This window comes from Elephantulus edwardii, unplaced genomic scaffold (genome assembly GCF_000299155.1).
Source record: "Elephantulus edwardii isolate Elephantulus edwardi_28Jun2011 unplaced genomic scaffold, EleEdw1.0 scaffold00016, whole genome shotgun sequence".
NCBI classification, from domain to species: Eukaryota; Metazoa; Chordata; class Mammalia; order Macroscelidea; family Macroscelididae; genus Elephantulus; species Elephantulus edwardii.
The window spans coordinates 1,838,212-1,860,612 of record NW_006399766.1 but is presented as its reverse complement, the minus strand read 5'-3'; the positions used below and the strand labels follow the sequence as shown (position 1 = coordinate 1,860,612).

General features: G+C 36.7%; 1 protein-coding gene across 1 annotated transcript in view; it reads left to right on the top strand.

Moving 5' to 3' along the window:
- Positions 1 to 22,401, top strand: part of CHDC2 (calponin homology domain containing 2) — a 135,108-nt gene that overhangs the window by 27,354 nt on the left and 85,353 nt on the right. Inside the window, exons 8-10 of the mRNA XM_006881847.1 lie at positions 2,820 to 2,936; positions 14,411 to 14,508; positions 14,842 to 14,958. Coding sequence (XP_006881909.1) covers positions 2,820 to 2,936; positions 14,411 to 14,508; positions 14,842 to 14,958 — 332 coding nt within the window. The remainder of the gene's footprint in view (positions 1 to 2,819; positions 2,937 to 14,410; positions 14,509 to 14,841; positions 14,959 to 22,401) is intronic.

Below are 22,401 nucleotides of genomic sequence, written 5' to 3'. Positions count from 1 at the left end.
AACTGTGATTCAGTGACCTTATGAATAATGACTCTGAACCTTTCCCTATTCTGAGCCAACCTCACCATCTCCAGCACATTTGATTCCACTGCTACAGTCACTGGGTCAATCTATCTCATCAATGGTCTTCCTCTCTTGCTCTGACCTTCTTCTACTTTTGTAAAAACAAAACAAAACAAAATAACCTATTCAATTATGAGCCTTCATCCTGTTTCCAAGACTGTAAATCTTAGTAAGAGAATAGGCAAAATCTTAATAAGATCATCTTTCTCTTAGAGAATGACTGGCAAATTTGAAATATATATTCTAACAAGTCTAACCTCATATGTAACTCTTTTTTTAATTATTAAATTTTATTAGTTTTAATGAACATTTACAGGTATTTTGGGTTTTCATTCCTTCATTGCTACACCATTCTCTCTACCCTCCTCCCCAGTTTGTTCTTCTTCCCCCGCCATTCTGAATGTCTGTTTTAATTGTCCAGTTGCCACAGTGCTTGTCAAAGTCAGTTCTGATTAATCTCCTTTGTCAGTGTGTCCTTTGCCATTCCCTATCACTCCTCCCTGAGAGAGACTTCACCCTGATTCATAAGGAAAAGGGGATGGCATATTCCCTTAGCTACTTCCTGCTGAAAAGGGACGCTGTTGGTTTCAGGGTGAAGATCTTCTCTCACTACTCTCTACTCTTTGACAGTAGGAAACACATAGACTATTATGGAGATTGATTTTGGAATTTAGATGCACTGTTATTAATTGTGCTTAGCCGTACATGTTCATATCCTTGAAGATGTATCATGGGGGTTTTGCAACCTAGAAGACACAAATTTAACTAACAAGTTATAAGTACATGAGTCAAAAATTATGGAAAAGTAAAAGAAGAGATTCTTTCATTGTTTTACAAACCCTCCCCCAGGTCCCCTCCACCATGCAGCCCTCGCTCTAGACTCCTGTAATGACAGAAATACCTAGTCACATATCTCTTTTAAACAGTTTTCTCCCTCCTCTGTTTCAGTGCAGTATACATTATTGAACCCATCTTACTCAGTCTCTCCCCAACCCCGAGGTTAGTCCCATTCTACAACAGTGGCATCATGTAATATTTGTCCTTTTGTAACTGGGATATTTCACTCAGCATAATGTTCTCCAGAGTCAACCATTTTGAATAATATTGCATGAGTTCCTTGTTTTTCAATGCAGCATAGTATTCCATTGTGCGAATATACCATAGCTTCTCTAGCCATTTGTTTGTTGATGGGCACTTAGGTTGTTTCCAACTCCTTGCTATTGTGAACAAAGCTGTAATAAACATGGGTGTGCATATATCTGCTTGGATGTCATAACCCTTTTTTTAACTGGGTCTTAAGCCCGTTATTATAAACTACATAAGGTCTCTGGGTCGATTAACACTCAACTGCTTAACTAAGGCTTGGCAGTTCGAAGCCACCTAATAGTACGACAGAAGAAAGCCCTGGTGATATGTTTTTACAAAGATTACAGTCAAGAAAACCCTATGAAACAATTCTACTCTGTACATGAGGTTATTCTGTGCTGTAACCAACTTGATGGCAACAAATTGGAGATTTTGTATTTTACTTTTCTGTATAATTGTAATGGTAATCGAGAACATTTGATTGTGCTTATGCAAAAACTGTACTTGGACCAGGAGACAGTCATCAGAACAGAACAAGGAGATACTGCATTGTTCAAAATCAGGAAGGGTGTATGCCAGGGATGTATTCTGTCTCCATACCTTTTCAATCTATATGCAGAACAGATCATCAGGAGGCTGGGCTGTACGAGGAGGAATGCAGCATTAGGATTGGAGGAAGATTCATTAACAACCTGTGTTATACAGATGACACAACCCTGCTTCCTGAAACTAAGGAGGACCTGAAGCACATACTGCAGAAGACCAAGGACTGCAGCCTTCAATATGGATTGAGGAACAGCATAAAGAAGGCAAAAATTCTCATCATTGGGCCGATTGGCAGCATTATGGTAGATGATGGAGAGATTGAGATTGTTAAAAGCTTTAGTTTGCTGGGCTCCACAATCAAAATTCTAAGGACCAGCAGCCAGGAAATTAAAAGACATATTGCATTGGGAAAGTCTGCTGTAAGAGACCTCTCCAGAGTACTGTGACATCAGTCTGAATACTAATGTGTGCCTGATACAGGCCATAGTCTTCTCAGTTGCATGCTATGTGTCAGAAAGCTAGACAACAAGTAGGGATGATAGAAGGAGAATTGATGCCTTTGAGCTGTGGTGCTGGAGAAGAGTGTTGAATATACCATGGACTGCCAGGAGAACAAACAGTTTTGTCCTAGAGAGGGTGAAACAAGGCTGCACCTTGGAGGCAAGGATTGTGAGGCTTCGTCCGACATACTTTGGCCATGTTGCAAGGAGGGACTGGTCCTTGGAGAGGGACATCATGCTTGGAAGGGTTGAGGGATGGAGAAAGAGAAGGAGACCATCAATGAGATGCATTGATACAGTGACTGGGGTAATGAGAGTAGGTGTGTCCAAGACAGTAAAGTTAGCACAGGATAGAGCAGGTTTCAGGGCTGTTGTACATAGGGTTGCTATGAGTCACAAATGACTTAACAGCACATAACAACAACATATCATGTAATGCACCTTATAGATCAAATAAGAAAAGGAAAAAGTGTGAATTTAGAATAAGATTAATTTGTTATTTTGACCTAGTAAAAGTTCACAATTCCTCTCTCTCTCTTTCCTAATTTCAGGTTTTGGTTCTATCTCAAGTTACATCACAACTTGGCTATAAAGATATCTTATATGCATCAAAATCACTAAAAGATGGTCCGCATTTTGGGTTCAGCAACATATATTCACATCCTGAAAATCTTTTGCTTGGTTGGATGAATGGAAATTATGAGAATACTCGGGAGATTGTGTGGGGAAATAGTCACTTAGGTAAGAAATTTTCTTTAAGTAATCCATTACAAGTTTAGCATTATAAGGCAAAAAGCACCTTGACAAAAGACTAAAGAAAATAATCTATGGACTGAATACTTATCTGTAATGTTTATTGTCTGTTCTGCAAACAGAAGATCCTTAGGATGTTTGGTATCAGTGTCTTCACATGTAACAATAAATAATAAAAGATGCTCATTCAATTAATTTGAAAATATATGGTAAATAAGATGTGTCTATGTCCTAGAAATTAAGGAAAGCCATATTATGACTGAAGGAGATTTTGTGGCCTAGTGGTAAGAAACTGTGATGCAATTCCAAAGGGATGTGGTTCAAATCTACCAGCTGCTCTGCTGGAGAAAAATGAACAGTCTCCTCCCATGCGATTTACTGTCTCTGAAAACCTGCAGGCGGGTCAGCTATAGGTCAGTTCCAACTCAATGGTACACAACAATGATTGTTGGCATTTTTGACTGTACAAATTCATAGATATAGGAAACACTGTGCATACTTTATGAATAATTGATAGCAAGTTAAAATATGACTAAAAAAGGAACCTAATTGTGAAACTCTTAAGGATGAGGTCTGATACATTTAAGTCCATAGAGCAGGACAATTTGGTGTTCACAAGTAGACTAATGTCAGTATTTAGGTGAGTCTCCCTGATTCTTCTTTCTTTGAAGAATGAGGTTCTACTCTAAGAACATAGGCCTTTTTTTGGTAATACGGTCGTGGTACTAGGGATATTGTTGCTGATGTTAGATGGATGTTGGCTGAAAGCAGAGAATACCAGAAGAATGTCTATCTGTGTTTCATTGATTATGCAAAGGCATTTGACTGTGTGGATCATAACAAACTGTGGCTGACTCTGAGAAGAATGGGAATCCCAGAACATTTAATTGTGCTAATTCGAAACCTATACTTGGACCAAGAGGCAGTCGTCAGAACAGAGCAGGGTAACACTGCACGGTTCAAATTTGGGAAGGGTGTATGCCAGGGATGCATCCTGTCTCCATACCATTTCAACATGTATACAGAGCAGATTATCCAAGAAGCTGGGCTCTATGAGGAGAATTGTGGCATCAGGATTGGTGGAAGATCTATTAACAATCTGCGTTATGCAGATGACACAAACCTGCTTGCTGAAACTGAGGAGGACCTCGTGCACTTGCTGCCAAGGGTCAAGGACTGCAGCCTTCAGTATGGACTGAGGCTCAATGTCAAGAAGACAAAGATTCTCACCACTGGACCAATTGGCAGTGTCAGGATGGGTGGCGAAGAGATTGAGATTGTTCACAGCTTCAGTTTGCTCAGCTCCACAGTCGACACTCTTGGCACCAGCAGTCAGGAAATCAAAAAGCGTATCGCGATGGGAAAGTCTGCTGTTAGGGACCTTTCTAAAGTACTCAGGAACAACAGTGTCTCTCTGGAGACTAAGGTGCGCCTGATACAGGCCATGGTATTTGCAATCGCTTGTTATGCATCAGAGAGTTGGACAATGACTAGGGAGGACAGAAGGAGAATGGATGCTTTTGAGCTGTGGTGCTGGAGAAGAGTACCCAATGTACCATGAACTGCCAGGAAAACAAACAGATTCATCCTAGAGAGGATTAAACCAAGCTACTCCTTGGAGGCAAGGATTCTGGGGCTTTGTCTGACATACTTTGGACATGTTGCCAGGAGGGACGGGTCCTTGGAGAGGGACATCATGCTTGGGAGGGTGGAGGGACGGTGCAGGAGGGGAAGACCCTCTATGAGATGGATTGACTCAGTGACTGGGGTAATCAGGATGGGTGTGTCAGAGGCAGTGCGGTTGGCACAGGATAGAGCAGGGTTTAGGGCTGTTGTGCATAGGGTCGCTATGAGTTGCAAATGACTCAACGGCACATAACAACAACAACAACAACAATAAATAGAACAACAGAGAACTGCCAGAAGTGCAGGAGGCTGGGTTTAGAAGGGGTTTAGTACTAGGGATATTATAGCTAATGTTAGACGGATCTTGGCTGAAAGCAGGGAATACCAGAGGAATGTCTATCTGTGTTTCATTGATTATGCAAAGGCATTTGACTGCGTGGATCATCACAAACTGTGGCTGACACTGAGAAGAGTGGGAATTACAGAACATTTGATAGTGCTATTGCACAACCTATACTTGCACCAAGAGGCAGTCATCAGAACAGAGTAAGGAAGCACTGCATGTTTCAAAATTGGGAAGGGTGTATGCCAGGGATGTGTCCTGTCTCCATACCTTTTCAATCTATATGCAGAACAGATTATCTGGGAGGCTGGGCTCTATGAGGAGAAGTGTGGCATCAGGATTGGAGGAAGATTCATCAACACTCTGCATTATGCAGATGAAACATCCTTGCTTTCTGAAACTGAGGAGGACCTGAAGCACTTGCTGGGGAAGGTCAGGGGCTGCAGCCTTCAATATGGATTGAGCCAAGAGAACAAAGATTCTCACCACTGGGCAGCATCAGGATCGATGGTGAAGAGATTGACTGTTAACAGCTTAATTTTCTTGGCTCCATAGTCAACACTCTTGGCACCAGCAGCCAGGAAATGAAAAGATGTATTATAATGGGAAAGTCTGCTGTTAGGGACCTCTCCAAAGTACTGAAGAGCAATGTTACCACTCTGGAGACTAAGCTGTACCTGATACAGGCCATGGTCTTTGTAATCACTTGCTATGTGTCAGAGAACTAGGGAGGATCGAAGGAGAATAATTGATGCCTTTGAGCTGTGGTGTTGGAGAAGAATATTGAATATACCACGGACTGCTCGGAAAACAAACAGACTTGGCCTAGAGAGGGTTAAACTAGGCTGCTTGTTGGAGGCAAGGATTCTGAAGCTTCATCTGACTTACCTTGAACATGTTGCAAGAAGTGATCAATTTTTGGAAAAGGACATCATGCTTGGGAGGGTGGAGGGAGGGACAGCACAGGAGAGAAAGACAATGAAGTAGATTGATTGATTCAATGACTGAAGTAATCAGGGTAGGCATGTCGAAGACAGTGAGATTGGCACAGTATAAAGTAGGCTTCAGGGCTATTGTACATAGGGTCACTATGAGTTGCAGATGACTCAACGGACAACAACAACATCAATAAATGAATATTTGTGTAGTTTCCATTTTCGGCTACAGCAAATAAAAATACTATGAGCCTTTGTACATTAAACTTTACATGGACACGTTTCCATTTTTCTGAGGTAAATGCTTAAAAATAGAAATGTTTTGTAGACATAAGCTTTCTTTTTTTTTATTTAGTGTATCTGAATGGTTACGATAACTGTATGTTTATCTGACTTTTAATGGACTTTCAAATTCTTTTCAAATGAAGAAGGATAAGAAACAAAATTAAGAGACAAGGTGGTGAAGGAAATAGCAGTATACAGTAAAGATTTCCTTGTTGTTATATCCTGGCAGGTCACTTGCTGCATAGTGACTTTATTTACAACAGTTTTGAACTCTGCTCTGTCCTGAGCCAACCTCATTGTCTCTGACACACATTACCCCAGTCACTGAGTCAATCCATCCAGATCATCCAGTATCTTGCATCAGTAAATCAATGGTAATAAATGCTTATGAATGACTGTCTGAATAAGCCCATGTGATTTGTAATCTTTCACCCAGAAAAAATAGGTTTAAAGAAAAACAAACAAAATTTGCTGTTCAAAGAGTCTGCATCATTTTACATTCCCAGTTTCTAAAAATCCTTGCCAATGTTTGTTACTGACACTTGTTATTGTCTGTGTTTTATTATTATTCTAGTGAATATGAAATAAAATTTCTCTCTGGTTTTATTTGCTTTTCCATGACAAAGGGAGTGCTGGTGGTAAACTCCACAGGGTGTTGTGATACTAATCCAATCGTGGAGTCTCTCTGGTAATTTGAGTCCACCAGCAGCTCTGGGGAAGCAAGATGGGCAATCTCTTCCTGTGCAATTTACAGTCTTAGAAACCCTTATTTGGAGGATCAGCTATCAATTGCAATGAGAGAGAACAACTGATAATTGAGGGTAATTGTTGAAGTTTCACTTTCCATGCTGGAGATACTGGCTCACCTGTTGGCCAATGTGCCTCACTGTACAGTTACTATTCATCTGTCAATGGAAGCGTACCTGTTGCTCTGATACTAAACAATTTTCAAAGGATGCACTGCTAACCCAAAGGTGTGAATCCACTTACTCTTCAGGAGTAAGGTGAACAGTCTACTCCATGTGATTTATCGTCTCTGAAAATCCACTGGAGGGTCAGCTATTAGTTGATTCAACTCAATGGCAACGAGTTGAACTATGTTTATTAAGATAAACTAGGAAGAAAGACCCTGTCAATGTATTTCCAAAAATAAGCTAAAGAAAATTGTATGCATAGACTGATCTGTTACAGACTGTGATCCTTAGTCTTTCTTCCACTATGGATAAACTCTTCACCTTCATCACTCAATTTTTAGCTAAACAATAGAAAAGCCTATTAGGTGACCAGTAACACCAGGGAAGCACTCACTTCTAAGAATACTCGACTGTATAAAGTTAAAAGACCAGCTTTTCCCAAGGGTCAAGCCCAGAAGGCAGCAAGGGGTAGGACAGAAGGATTAACAGAAATGAGAATTACAGTAGGAAGTGGTAAATGTGTTATTACATTGTGGTTATTATAATTACGTTGTGGTAATTATAATTGATTTTATAAGACAAAACATGCACCACTAAGTAGAAAACCAATTTGCACTGAAAACTTTTACTCAAATCACAATAATAATGAAAAATTTTTAAAATCTATAAATAACAATGTTCTGATTTGTAGCTAATTATTGGGAGAGTTCAAGACTAAGCACTGTGTCATACTACTGTGGAAGATCAGGCATTTGGAAGTAAAACTAAATCAATCTTTGAGATAAACATATAGCTAAGAAATAATTTGTTGCCAAATTGTAACTGACCTTGAATTGGTTTTCTGAGATTATAAATCATACAGGAGATTGAACTCCCAGCAAGTCTAAACTTTTTGGTGAGCAATGTGGCCTAGTGGCACGAAGCTGTGCTGCAATTTTGGAGACACACAGTTCGAGGCCAACAGCTGCTCCAAGGGAGAAGGATGAGCAATCTGATCCTGTGTTATTAACTGCCTTTTAAAACCTGCTTGTGCGTCAGCTATGCGTTGGTTCTACTCAATGGTACACAACAACACCACAACTTGTCACCAGAGCTCCCTGGTTAAATATGCAGACATTAATCTATGTGATAGACCATATTAATAAAATATATATCTAAATTAACTTCTCAATGAGCATATTGTTGTGTGCTGTTGAGTAGATTCTGGTTCATAAAGAACCTATAGGATAGGGGTGGATACCTCACAGGACTCCTAGACTATAATCTTTATACGATGAGATCACTAGATCTTTTCTCCTGCAGAGAAAATGATAAATTCCAATAATGACCACTTGATTAGCATGAAAATCTCAACCAAGGCTCTTTTGAATAAACATAGAGTAGAAAAATAAATAACTCAATTGAAAAGTTTGAAAATATTTTTCCGTAATTAAGAAACAAATTCTCAATAAGCACAGGAAAAGTTGTTCAAGATAATTAGTTGTCACAGAAATAAAAAAAAAACCAAAACACCCTAACAAGGTAGCAATTGATATAGATTTCCATTCCTCACATCTTGACACTAATATGTAGAAAATGAAATTGCTGAAATTGCAAATTGGTGCAATAACTTTGGAAAACTGTAGGCAGTGTCTTTAAATTTTTCAATTGCCCATCAGTGAATGAATAGATAAAAAAAAACTATGGTGCATTCACATGATGGAGTGTTGTATAGCATTGAAAAGCAATGATGAATTTATGACACAATATGAATGAATCTAGAATACATTATTCTGAGTTAAATAACTCAGTCCCTAAATACCAAATATTGCACAAGAGTACTGTTACAAAAAGCTAATGAAAGGTTTACTTGCAGAAAAAAAATCAATCTAGTGTAGTTACCAGGGAGAAGGGGGGCAGAAGAGAGTTAGAAAATTAGTAGATAGACAATGAACACTTTATTGGAATGGATGAAGGGAAGGACAATGTTGAATGTTTGATGATCAGACAGTGTGTATTATAATCAACATTATGGAACCAAATATATATATATGAATGATTGATTTGAAAAAAACCCTCACAACTAATATGCTTTGCAAATTTTCACACAAGTCACAGTAATAACTAAATTTGCTACGTGATTCAGCAATCTTGTTCATTGGTTTATACCCAAGATAAGTGAAAACCTATTATTACCGCAAAGCTTAAGCAAAGATGTTCATAACAGCATTATTCATGATGTAAGCACCTGGAATGTTTATCAACTGATGACTAGCTAAAAAATACTATTTCTGTAAAAGGAATATTTTAATTTGACCATAAAAATAATTAAGAAATTACTAGGGAGATCTGGTGGCATCTTTCACAAAGAGTTGAGCTGTTAACCCCCCTCTGGTGATTGAAATCTAGCAAGTTCTTTGCAGGAGAAAGATGGGAAGTCTCCTTCACTGTGTTTACAGTACCCCTAAAACTCACTGGAGTATCAGTTAGGAGTTGGAACTGACTGATTCAATGTCAATGAAAGAGAGAGGTACATATTACTACATGGACTGACCTAAATCAGTCCTAAAAGGCTATTTAATTTCTGTAAAATTATTGAATTTCTGCAAAATATCCAAAATTGGAAAACCCATACTGCTAGAAAGTGTTTGCCAGAGGCTTGATTGAGGGAGACATTAGAAGTAATAACTAAAATGAATAGGACTTCTTTTTTTAGTCATAAAAATAATGAGAACAACCTGGAGCAAAGGGTATATTGTGGGGTGGGCTGAGGGAAGGAGAAAAAGTGGATGAGAAAATGTGCACCAATGAATAAATTTTAAAAATTAAAAGCTACTCAATTTTTTTCTTACTTTATTATGATTATTATCAAGCTACTCAATTTTTAAAAAAATAAATGTACTCTAAAATTAGACCGTGCTTATAACTGCACAATTTAACAAATGTAGTAAACAGTGAATTGGGAAAGTTAAATTAGTGCATTTGTGGTATGAAATTGTAATCCAACAAATCTGTTACTTACTATGTGATAATTCCCTGAAACAAAATTTTCATATTGTTACTGTATGTCATTGGGTTGGAGCCAATACATAGTGGGTTTTCAGAGATGTAAATCACACATATTTCTCCAACAGAGAAGCTGGTGGGTTTGAAACCATCATTACTATTAGGCTACCAAATCCCCCTAAAATTTATACAGCAATTGCTATATTCATAACAAATAAGTGAATGCACCTATTGCCTCAACTCATTATATTAGTTGATTTGGTTTTTGAACACGTATCTGTAGTTCATTTTACATCCATTTAACATTTATTCTGGTTATTGTCAGAATGTTTCAAGTTAAATATTCTGAATGAATAAAAATGGAACAAAATGTAATTTCAAATTAAAATATAAAGCTCTGTGTCACATTGCTTGGATTTTCTATTGACTTCTTTTTAAAAAATCAACCTTGCGTTAACTTCTCAGACTGTAATATGAACAAAACTCACCAGGAGTTTTTGTTAAACTGTTTTTATATTTTAGTAATGTTGCATAAAGACTAAAAATCATTGCCATGGGGTCTGAATCAACACATAGTTGTTCCTCCAGCAGGCTTCCAAGGCTATACATATCATAGGAGAAGATTGCCCACCTTTCTCCCATGAAACCGCTGGTGGATTTGAACTGCCAGAGAGCTTTTGGGTTAACAGTGCAACTCCTTATGGACCAGAAATTCTGCATTTCAGCTTCCATTTGATGCAGTTGCTCTTCATTCACATAACACATTTAGACACCCTGTAAGGATGGTCATTCTCCTCTTGTGCCATTAACTGCCTCAGAAAACCCACCACAGGTTCAGCTGTGGATTGATTCCAACTTGATGATACACAGCAACAACAACAAAAAGGTGGTGGTACAGTGGCAGGAGCTTGACAACAGCTCAGGGTTTAAAACACAGGAAATTTTGGAAGGAGATATTTGAGAAGAACCCACACTTTTCCCTTTTCCCTCTTGCCAACATTTTTCTGCAGAAGTGTGCCATTTTACTCTAACTGACAGCCAGGTTTCAGCAGCAACAGCCAAACTGAATGATGCTTGACAAATAATATCAAAGTTATTCCAAAGCTGTGACAAGTTCAACAAACTTAAGCACATTTAGTTTCTGCATGGGGAGATAGAAACCTGTAAAGAGCTTTAAAAACAAAACAACAAGACAAAACCGTATAAAGAACTTTGTTTCAATAGAGATACCATTTGACCCAGCAATTCCACTACTGGGAATATACCCCAAAGAGACCATAACCGACATCCAAGCAGATATATGCACATCCATGTTTATCGCGGCTTTGTTCACAGTAGCAAGGAGTTGGAAACAACCTAAGTGCCCATCAACAAATGAATAGATAGAGAAACTCTGATATATTCACACAATGGAATACTATGCTGCATTGAAAAACAAGGAACTCATGCAATATTGTTCAAAATGGGTGATCCTGGAGGACATTAGGCTGAGTGAAATATCTCAGTCACAAAAGGACAAATACTGTATGGTGCCACTGTTGTAGAATGAGGCTGACATCACGGTGGGGGTAAGACTGAGAAAAACTGGATAAATTATGTATACTGCATTGAAGCCGATGAGGGAGAGAACAGTTTAAAAGTAATATATTTTAGGGCATTATGATTATAATAAGAGTTCGGAATGAGGGTTGCAGAGTAGAGTACACTCGGGTTGGGGATGGGGGGTGCGGGGGAGATTGTATACCGTTGAAGGAGTTTTTACTTTTGCTTTTCAAGGAGAAGAGTGAACTGGGGGGGGGAGCAGGGAGAAAAGTGCAACAATGAATGAATGGAAATCCAAAATCTCTGTAAATGTTCATTAAAATTAATAAAAACAAAGAGCTTTATTTCACCCCTTACAACAATTAAAAAATAAAACCTATCAAGTGCCAAATTCTCATCTTCTCTTGACTTCCACCAGGAAACTGGAATTATAGAGTAGTAACAAAGTGACTCCAAATCTAAGTAGTGGCAGGTGCTTACAGTAAAAACTAAAATGCTAGCTGTGGTTTACTTCAGTAAATACAACTGGAACCTAGGAAAATGATGTAGAAGATGGCAAGTATATATTAGCCAAGGATTATGAAACTTTGTGGGTCATAGCCATAATGGAAGCTTGCATCCTATTGTGAGTATTTTTCTTTTTGTCCGAAGACCTCAGAAGTCCTTCAATGGAATGGTTAGTCTTGAAAAATTGTCCCTTATGGTACCTACCTGTAGGACGGACAATTGATTCACCCGAATTCCCATGTCTCCAATGGAATATGAACATTACTCTATACAGAGAAAGGAAAAAAAAAACAACCAACCAACAAACCCCTGTCACTCTTAAGGACTCTGTTGAAAATTTATTACAAATGCAAAATAACTAGTGCACATGTAATTGCAGTCTCCTCCCATGCTTGTGAATACTCACTGGAGTGTCAGCTATATGTCAGTTCCAACTTGATGGTACAAAGCAACAGTTGAGAAAGGGAACTCTAGTGGCCTAGTGGTAAGAAGCTACATAATTAGGTATTATTGTCATGACAGAGTCCAGAACAAAGGCTGAATAATGGAGTGGACCTGGGGGGAAGGATTGTAAAACAATGAAAGAATTTTTCAACAACAGCATGTAGTTGAGAGGATGATTAGTCTCTGTGCCTTCTGCCTAGGGCATCTTAGCAGAGGGATTGGACTCAGAACATTCAGTGATAATACTGGGAATTGAATTTCTCTTGCCTAATTGCTTTAGCTTATCAGTGAAACCCTCCTCAGTGTTCTAGGCACACAGTAAATTTTAGACCCTTGCATGAGATTGGGACACCAAATGGCACCATGTCAACCCAACTTCTATATGTATTTCCAAAGGGGAGGGAATGTGGCACTGAGCCATTTTCCTACGTCAGCTGTGAAGAATAATGTGCTAGCCTGGTCACAGGTGTTTGAGATTGAAGTTGATCTTTTTGTATAAATTATAAAATATGTGTTTGAATGTATATTTGTGTTTGTGTGTGTGCATGTGTACAACAATGATTGCTGCTCCTTGAAAAGAGGCTGAATAAGGACATGGTTGTCAGGTAGAAAATCCTCAGGAATCTTCAAATAAACTTTTGGACTACTACATGTGTTTATCAAGGTTAAAGAGTATTTAATCAAAACCCAAAACAAATCTGCTTCTAGATACAAGCAGTTAACAGTAATTTTTTTAAAATCACTTGCAATAGGACTAAAAATGAAATACTTAAGTATAACTCTAACAAAATATGCTTAAGATAAAAAAAAATTAAAAATCTAAAACATTGACAAACAGAAACAGGCAAAAACTAAATGGAAAGTTGTGACACAACTGTTTTAATACGCAGAATACATAAAGTTTCAGAAGTCAGCAAGGAAATAAACAACCGGATTTTTAACAAATGGTCAAAAATCTGAACATCTGGAACTAGAAGTTCCCCAAAGAAGATAAAGGAATGGGAAATGAACATCTGAAAATTTGTTCAATGAAGTGACTATATGATCCACCACTCATATTCTTAGCTATATACTCAAGAAAAAAAAGATCATAAAAATAGAAATTTGTTCATGTTTTATAGCAGCCTTATTTATAATCGATCAAACTAAAAATAACTCAAATACTCTTCAACAAATAAATGGATAAATATTCCGTGGCACATTCAGATAAAACACTATATTCATCAATAAAAAATTAGAAAATTTCACTTGTTCGTTTTCAAGGTTGCAAACATTTATGCAATGGAAAATTCCTTTTATTATTTCTTGTATTATATTTTCATAGGTCAAACAACCCTGTTTTTCATAAGTCATAAGTTTCAACCTCCTACAGACACTTATCCTACATGTTGGAAATGTTCCGCAACAAAGAAGGAAACTAACACTCTTTAGAGCCTCAAGTAACCGTCTGTCTGTTGAGGTTCTTACAGTGTTGATTGGCATTGATGAAATGTTTTCATTCCAAGGCACTCAATTGTTGTTGTTATGTGCTGTGGAGTCACTTCCAACTCTTCATACCCTATGTACAACAATCTTAAACCCTGCTCTGTCCTGTGCCAACCTTATTGTCTCTGACACAGAGTGAGTAATTTTTTAAGTACTGTAAATATCTTCTATTTTCACATGATAGTATAATTTTAATGATATTTTAATTAGAAGAGAGAATATGGTGCTTAGTTACATACAATGCATTGCAGACAATTTTCATGATATTGAACTCCCTAAGGTTTTGCATTTTTTACTGTTTAAAATTTATTTTCATTTCCAAACAAATATGCTTTTTTTTCCCAAAGGTGAGATAAATTTATGTCTAACCATTACTCTCCCTCCTATTTTGAACAGGTGGAATTCCTTCTAAGAAATGGATAACAAATTTTGACAAAGACCTTTCAGATGGCCTTGTTTTGGCATCACAGATAGCAACCTATTGCCCATATTGGGTAAGAATAATTTTCTCTTGCGTTTTGTTAGTTGTACGAATTTATAATTACAATTTTTAAATTTTTTTATAATTACAATTTTAAGTAGATTTTCTATAAAATTATTATTCCAAATTTCTTAATTTAAGTCTGTTATCTGAATCTGATTAGCATTGCTTTGCTGTTTATTGTTGTATTTTGTATACAATAATCTACTGCTACCAAACATTATAATTTAAAGATTCTTTGCTAAAATATAAAGAGAACACACACACACACACACACACACACACACACACCCACACCCCAATTATACTTACTTTACTAAAATGCTTATGATTCTTTTTTCCCCAGATTGAATCTCACTTTGCATATATGTATACACAACCGAAGATTCCTGATCAGTATCGGAACAATTCTCTTATTGTTGTTAATGTTCTTCGTGAAATTGGATTTAACATGAACATTCAAGTAGGTGTATTTATATCATGCATTCTATAAGCGTGTGAATGTATTTCCTCTGTTAGTTTACTTCTTCATAATGGTACTATCTTCAGATATTTTAAGTTTGAATTCTAAGAAATTTTTATGGGATATTGCTGAAATATAGAAACTGAAACATGGCTTTGTGCAGATCTTCTGGATTTTTAAAAAGTAAAAATCTTCCTGGGAATATTAAGAATATTAAGTAATCCTAATGAGAGGTTTAAGTGTCAAACAAAAATGAAATTTGAATGTTCTGTCAATATTTTTCAGTTCTAAAAGATAATTAAAGAACTATAATTATACACATATGTAATTTTTCTAATTTAGTAGCAAAAATTAAAATGTTTTCAGTGCAATATTAAAAGTATATGTGTATGAAAGAAAGTATATATGAGTAATTTGAATGGTAACATACATTTTTATTACATTTGGAACTTCCAGATACAAATATATTTCTAGATCATAAAGTATGTTGCTTATGTTTACTATTTTTGAACCCATTCCTATTTTGGAAAAATATGATTTAATAAATAATTTCTGATTTTGAACAATATAAAAATTTATTGAATTATCATGATGTTTGCATGTTAAAACAGAGATATTGTTTTAATCACTAATGTAGGTGTCAAATAGGTATACAAAAGACTAGTGTAGAATTGAGATGAGGGTACAGATTGTGATCTACTGAAGATTTTTTTGGAGAGATGAGACTATTTGGGGTGTTGTAGGGTAGAAATTTCAAAAGAAACTCAAATGAAAGATTTTTGGCTTGAGAAAAAAAATGGCCACATAACAATTCAACCATTCCCATTAATTCCACAGGTAGGGGTGTGTGTGTGTGTGTGTGTGTGTGTGTGTGTGTGTGTGTGTGTGTGTGTTTACAGTATTCTTCATTCATATTGTTTAATACAGTCATTCACATGTATTATGTTTTATGAAATTGTTCACCATTGGATTTTGCCCTGTCTTTTCACCCCAATTCTTCCCATTTCCTTCCCCCACTCCCTCCACCCACCAAACTGTGTTACCGTGTGGTTTCACCCCTACGCATCCTTACCCCTCCATTCTCACTCCTTCAGCCCTTGAGCTCTCATGATTTTCTAGTTATCCTTCTATTTTTACAATAATGGTCTTACACAATATTTGTCCTTATTATACTGTTAGTTCACTCAGCATAATGCTCTCCAGTCTCTTCCAAGTTATGTAGTATTTTTTAAAATTGTTGCTTCTGAGTGCTTCATAGTATTCTGTTGTGTGAATGTACCACAATTTATTAATTTATTCGGTTGTGGCAGGGCATTTGAGCTGTATCCATGTCCTTGCGATGGTGAATAACGCTGCTATGAACATTGGTGTACAAATCTTTCTTTGTGTCTTCTCCCTTCTAATTTCCTTGGGATATATTCCTAGTAGTAGAGTAGTTAAGCCATACTGAGTTTCTATGTTCAATTCTTTCTCTCTCTCTTTTCTTTTCAATTAGTTTATTTACAAAATTTGAATACAAATTTGAGCAAATTCTTTCAATTTCCCTCACCCCCGAACCCACCAAATATTCAACCCCATGATTAATCCCCCGTCCCTCACACACATCCACATCCTTCTGCTTCCACCCTCTCCCAGCCCTCTTGGATCCTAATACTCATTCTACAATAATGGTTTTATACAGTATTTATCTTTGTGGGACTGAATTAGTTCACACAGCATAGTGTTCTGCAGTCCCTTCCCAATTAGGTAATAATTAACAAAATCATTCCTCTTGCCTGCTGCATAGTATTACATTGTGTGAATATACCATAATTTCTCTGTCTATTCATTTGTGGTTGGACATTTGTGCTGTTTTTATCATTTTTTTAAAAGTCTGCATTTGTATTTTTTTAAATTAATTTACATAAAAGTTTACGGAGACTTTGGGTTTCCATTCATTCTTTGTTGCACTTTTCTCCCTGATCACCCCCTCCCCAGTTCGATCTTCTCTTTGAAAAGAAAAATTCTTTCATTGTTATACAATGACCTCCACTCAAGTCCACTCCACTATGCAGCCTTCACTCCGTACTCCTGTCATGACAATAATACCTAATCCTATATACTTTTTAAACAGTTCTTTCCCTCATCTGTTTGAAAGCAGTATACATTATTTAACCCCTCTTAAGTGCCTCCAACCCTGATGTTAGTCCCGTTCTACAACAGTGGCATTATGCAGTCCTTGTCCTTTTGTGAATAAGATATTTCACTCAGCATAATGTCCTCCAGAGTCACCCATTTTGTATAATATTTCATGAGTTCCTTGTTTTTCAATGCAGCATACTATTCCATTGTGTGGGTATTCCACAGTTTCTCTATCCATTCATTTATTGATGGACACTTGGGTTGTTTGCAACTCTTTGCTACTGTGAACAAAGCCACAATAAACAAGGGTGTACATATATCTGCTTGAGTGGCAGTTATGGTTTCTTTAGGGCATATTCCCAGTAGTGGAATTGCTGGGTCAAATACTATTTCTATTTGCAACTTTTTGAGAAAGCACCATAATGACTTCCATAGTGGGTGCACAATTTTACACTCCCACTAACAGTGAATAAGGGTTCCAGTTTCTCTACAACCTCGCCAGCATTTGTTGTTTGTTGCTCTGTTGAATTTTGCTACTTTTACTAGGGTGAGATGATATCTCATAGTTGTTTTGATTTGCATCTCTCTTAGGGCTAGAGATTTTGAGCACTTCTTCATGTGTTTGTTCGCCACCTGAATGTCTTCTTTAATGAAGTGTCTGTTCATATCCTGTGCCCATTTTTCAACTGGATTGTTTATATTGTTGTGGTGCTCAAGTATTCTATAAATTCTAGATATAAGTCCCTCATTAGACATGTCATTACAAAATACTTTTCCCCAGCCTATTGCTTCTCTTTTTACTCTGTTGGAGATGTTTTTGGATGTACATAAGGATTTGATTCTTGAAAGTTCAAGACAGTATGGTACTGGTACAATGACAGACACATAGATCAATGAAATATAATTGAGAACCGAGAAATCAGCCCATCTACCTATGGACAACTAATTTTTGACAAGGAGATGAAATCACTTAAGTGGGGAAATGACAGCCTTTTAAACAAATGCTGTTGGCAAAATTGGAAAATTATCTGTAGAAAACTCAAGCAAGATCTACACCTTACACCATGCACAAAAACCAAGTCAAAGCAAATTAAGGACTGAGTACTAAAATCAAGGACTATATACTTCATTTGAGAAAAGGTTGGAAGAAGTCTAGAAGCCCTAATCCACAACATGAACAGTCTTCCAAGCATCCTGAAAAACCTACAGCCAGGAGAGGATAAAATAGATGAATGTTTCCATGTTCTTGTGATAGTGAATAAGGCTGCTATAAACATTGGTGTGCAAATCTCAGTTTGTGCCTCAGTTCTCATATTATTAGGGTATAAACCAAATAGTTGAATAGCGGGGTCATATGGAATTTCTATGTTCAGCTTTTTGAGACAGCCAAACTGTCTTCCAGAATGCTTGTACCATTTTACAATTCCACCAACAGTGTACACGAGTTCTTTCTCGCCATATCCTCTCCAACATTTATTACTTGCTGCCCTGTTAAACTTTACCATTGTTACTGGAGTGAGATTGTACCTCACTGTGGTTTTGATTTGCCAGTGATTTGGAACATTTCTTCATGTGACTGTTTGTCATTCAAACATCTTTATCTGTGAAAATTCTTTCCATGTCTTTTGCCAGTTTTGTAATTGCCTTATTAGTCTTTTTCTTGTGGAAGCCCAGGAGTATTCTGTAAACTTTTGTTATATGACTCTTGTCTGAGATGGTATTACCAAATGTTTGTTCCCAGTCTGTAGGTTTTCTTTTCACTCTCTTGGAAAAGGTTTTTGATATGCACAGGGATTTAATCTTTAGAAGGTCCTATGCATCAATTTTATCCTCTTTAGACTGTGTATTTATTTTTTCTTAAATTTTTTATTATTTGTGTGTGTGTGTATGTACCATCAAATCATATCTGACTGGTACAGGAGGAGATTGTTCCTCCTTCTCCAGCAGAGCATCTGGTGGATTTGAACCACACACCTCTGGGATTGCAGTGCAGCTTCTTGCCACTAGGCCACCAGAGCTTGCCATTAGACTGTGTATTTCAAGTTATATTTGGCAGTCTCTTTATACTTTGGACTAGTGTTTTTAAGCTTGACCTCAATTTGTCTCTTATAAACATTATGGTTTTGGACTTTACTCTTAGGTCTCTGATCCACCTTGAGTTGATTTTTATGTATGGTGTGAGATGTGGATTCTGTTTCACCTTTCTGCATGTGGAAGTCCAGTTTTGCCAGCACCATTTGTTAAAGAAGTTATCATTTCATCATTTGATAGCTTTGATTTCCTTGTCAAATATCAGTTGATCATAGATAGCTGGGGCTATTTCTGGGTTCTCAATTCTGTTCATTGGTCTATGTGCCTGTCATTGTACCAGTACCACGATGTTTTTGTTACTACTGCTGTATAGAAGATTTTGAAGTCACGGAGTGCTATGCCTCCCGTTTCGTTTTTGTTTCTCAGAAGTGTTTTGCTTATTCATGTCTCTTACTTCTCCGAATAAATTTGATAATTTCCTTTTCTCCTTGAAAAATGAATTTGGTATCTGGATTGAAATTGCACTGAACATGTAGATTGCTTTTGGAAAAATTGTCAGTTACACCATATTGAGTCTTCCTATCCATGAACAGGGCACGTTTTCCCATTTTTTTAGGTCTTTTATTGTGTCTTGCAGCCATGCTCTGTAGTTTTCTTTGTATAGGTCTTTTGTATCTCTAGCTGGGTTCGCTCTCAAGTATCTCAATTTGTGGTTGGCTATTGTAAATGGTATTTCTTTCTTGATTTTCTACTCTGAGTTCTCTTTGTTATTGCAGAAGAATCCTATTGATTTTTTTATATTTATCTTATATTCTGCCACTCTATTAAACTGGCCTATTAACTCTAACAGGTTTTTGTTGTTGTTGTTGTTGTTGTTGTTGAGTCTTTGGGGTTTTCTGTGTACACTATCATATAATCTGCAAATAGCAAAAGTTTAACCATCTCTTTGCTGATCTGGATGCCTTTTATTTACTTCTCTTGTTTTATTGCCCTTCCAAGCATTTCCAATACAATATTGAAAAGAGGTGATAACAGTGGGCATCCTTCTCTGGTCCTTTGTCTGTTTCAAAGAAAATTATTTTAGTCTTTCTCCATTGAGAATGATGTTAACTTTTGGTTTTGCATGTATACTTTTCACTATGTTGAGGAAATTTCCTTCTATTCCTATATTGCTGAGTGTCTCTATCAGGAATGGGTGTTGTATTTTGTCAAATGCCTTTTTTGCCTCAATTGCTAAGATCATATGGTTCTTTTTATTTACTTTGTTAATATAATGAATTACATTGTTTTTCTTCTCTTGAACCATCCTTGCATACCTGTTATGAATCCAACGTGGTCATGGTGATTTTTTTTTTATGTGCTTTAGGATCCTTTTGGCTAGGATTTTGTTAAGGATTTTTGCATCTATATTCCTGAGAGATACTGGTCTGTAGTTTTCTTTCTTGGTAATATCTTTGCTGGGTTTGGTATTAGGATTATGCTTGCTTCATAGAATGACTCTGGTAGTATTCCCTCTTTTTAAATTTTTTGAAATAATTTAAGTAGAATTGGTGCTAAATCCTCTCTGAATGTTTGGTATAATTCAGCTGTGAAGCCTTCTGGCCCATGACTTTTATTATGGGGAAGAAGTCTTTTTATGACCTTTTCAATTTCTTCTCTAGTGATAATTTCTTCTAGAGGTTGTAGGATTAGATGGTTGAACTTTTTCTATTTTCTGAAGGTGTTGAGTTAGATCATAGGTTATTCTTCTTTTTTCCTTTTTTATGTGTGTACCTATTGCTATTATCTGTCCCTTGAGGACTGTCTTAGCTGTGTCCCAGATATTTTGGTAAGTTGTATTTGCATTATCAATTGTTTCAAGGAACATTTTTATTTCTTTCTTTTTTCCTTTTATAACACAACCATGTTCTAACAGAGAGTTATTTAGTTTCCACATGGGTAGTTTTGTAATCTTTACTCTTCTCTGGATAATTTCTAGTTTTATGGCATTGTGATCTGAGAAAATACTTTGTATTATTTCAATGTTTTTTAATTTGTTGAGGCTTGCTTTGTGACCTAATATATTATCAATTCTGGAGAATGTACCATGTGCACTTGAGAAGAAAGTGAATTGAGTTTTTGTTGAATACAGTACTCTGAATATATCCTCAAGTTTGAGTTAGCTTGATTGTATTGTTTAGATCTTCTGCATCTTTGTTGAATTTATTTTGAGTTGACCTGTCCTTTGGTGATAGTGGTGTGTTGAAATGTCCTATCACTTTTGTGGTTCTTTCTATTTCTCTCTTCAATTTGGTTAACTGTTTTTTTATGTATTTTTCGGGTCTATCTTTTAGTGCATAAGTGTTGACCAGGGTTATGCCTTCCTGAACTATTGTGCTTTTAATCAATATATAATGCCCTTCCTTATCTTTGGTGATGGTTTTCATTCTGAAATCTATTTTATCAGAGATTATTACTGCTACTCTTCTTTTTTTGAGGTTGCCATTTGCTTGGTATATTTTTTTCCCTCCACCCTTTGATTTTGAGTCTGCATTTCTCTTCCTTTTTTAGATCTGTCTCTTGTAGGCAACATAGTGATGGGCTTTAGCTTTGTTTTTTAATCCATTCTGCTACTCTTTTTCCTCTTAATTGGTGTATTTAGTCCATTCATATTAAGTGTGATTATTGTCAGGCCAAGTTTTACTTTTGCCATTTTGCCATATTTCTTTTTCTGTTGTTTCTGATTACTATGGTCCATTCACTTTCCTTTGGCATTTCTGTGTGTAGGACTTCGCTTAAAATTTCTTTCCGTTTTATTTTTGTTTTCACAAATTCCTTAAGGTCCTTCTTTTCTGCAAAGAATCCAATTTCCCTTTCAAATTTGATAGAGTGCTTTGCTGGATATACAATCCTTGATTGGCAATTGTTATCTTTCAACTTTCTGTATATGGCATCCCATTGCCCTCTAGCTCACATGGTTTTTTATGAAAAATCATAATTTAATGTAATTGTTTCCCCTTTGTAGGTAACTCTTTTTCTCGTGCTGCTTTTAGAATTCTATCTTTATATTTTAATTTGGAGAATTTGACGATGATATGTGTTGGTGTTTTTCTTTTTGTGTCTAGTCTATTTCGTGTTCTCTGTGTTTCTTGGATGTGTAGTTCCCCATTCTTCAAAATACACGGGAAGTTTTCTTCTAGTACTTCTTCCACTACTCTTCTCCAGCACCACAGCTCAAAGGCATCAGTTCTCCTTCTATCCTCCTTGGTCATTGTCCAACTCTCTGATGCATAACAGGTGATTGCGAAGACT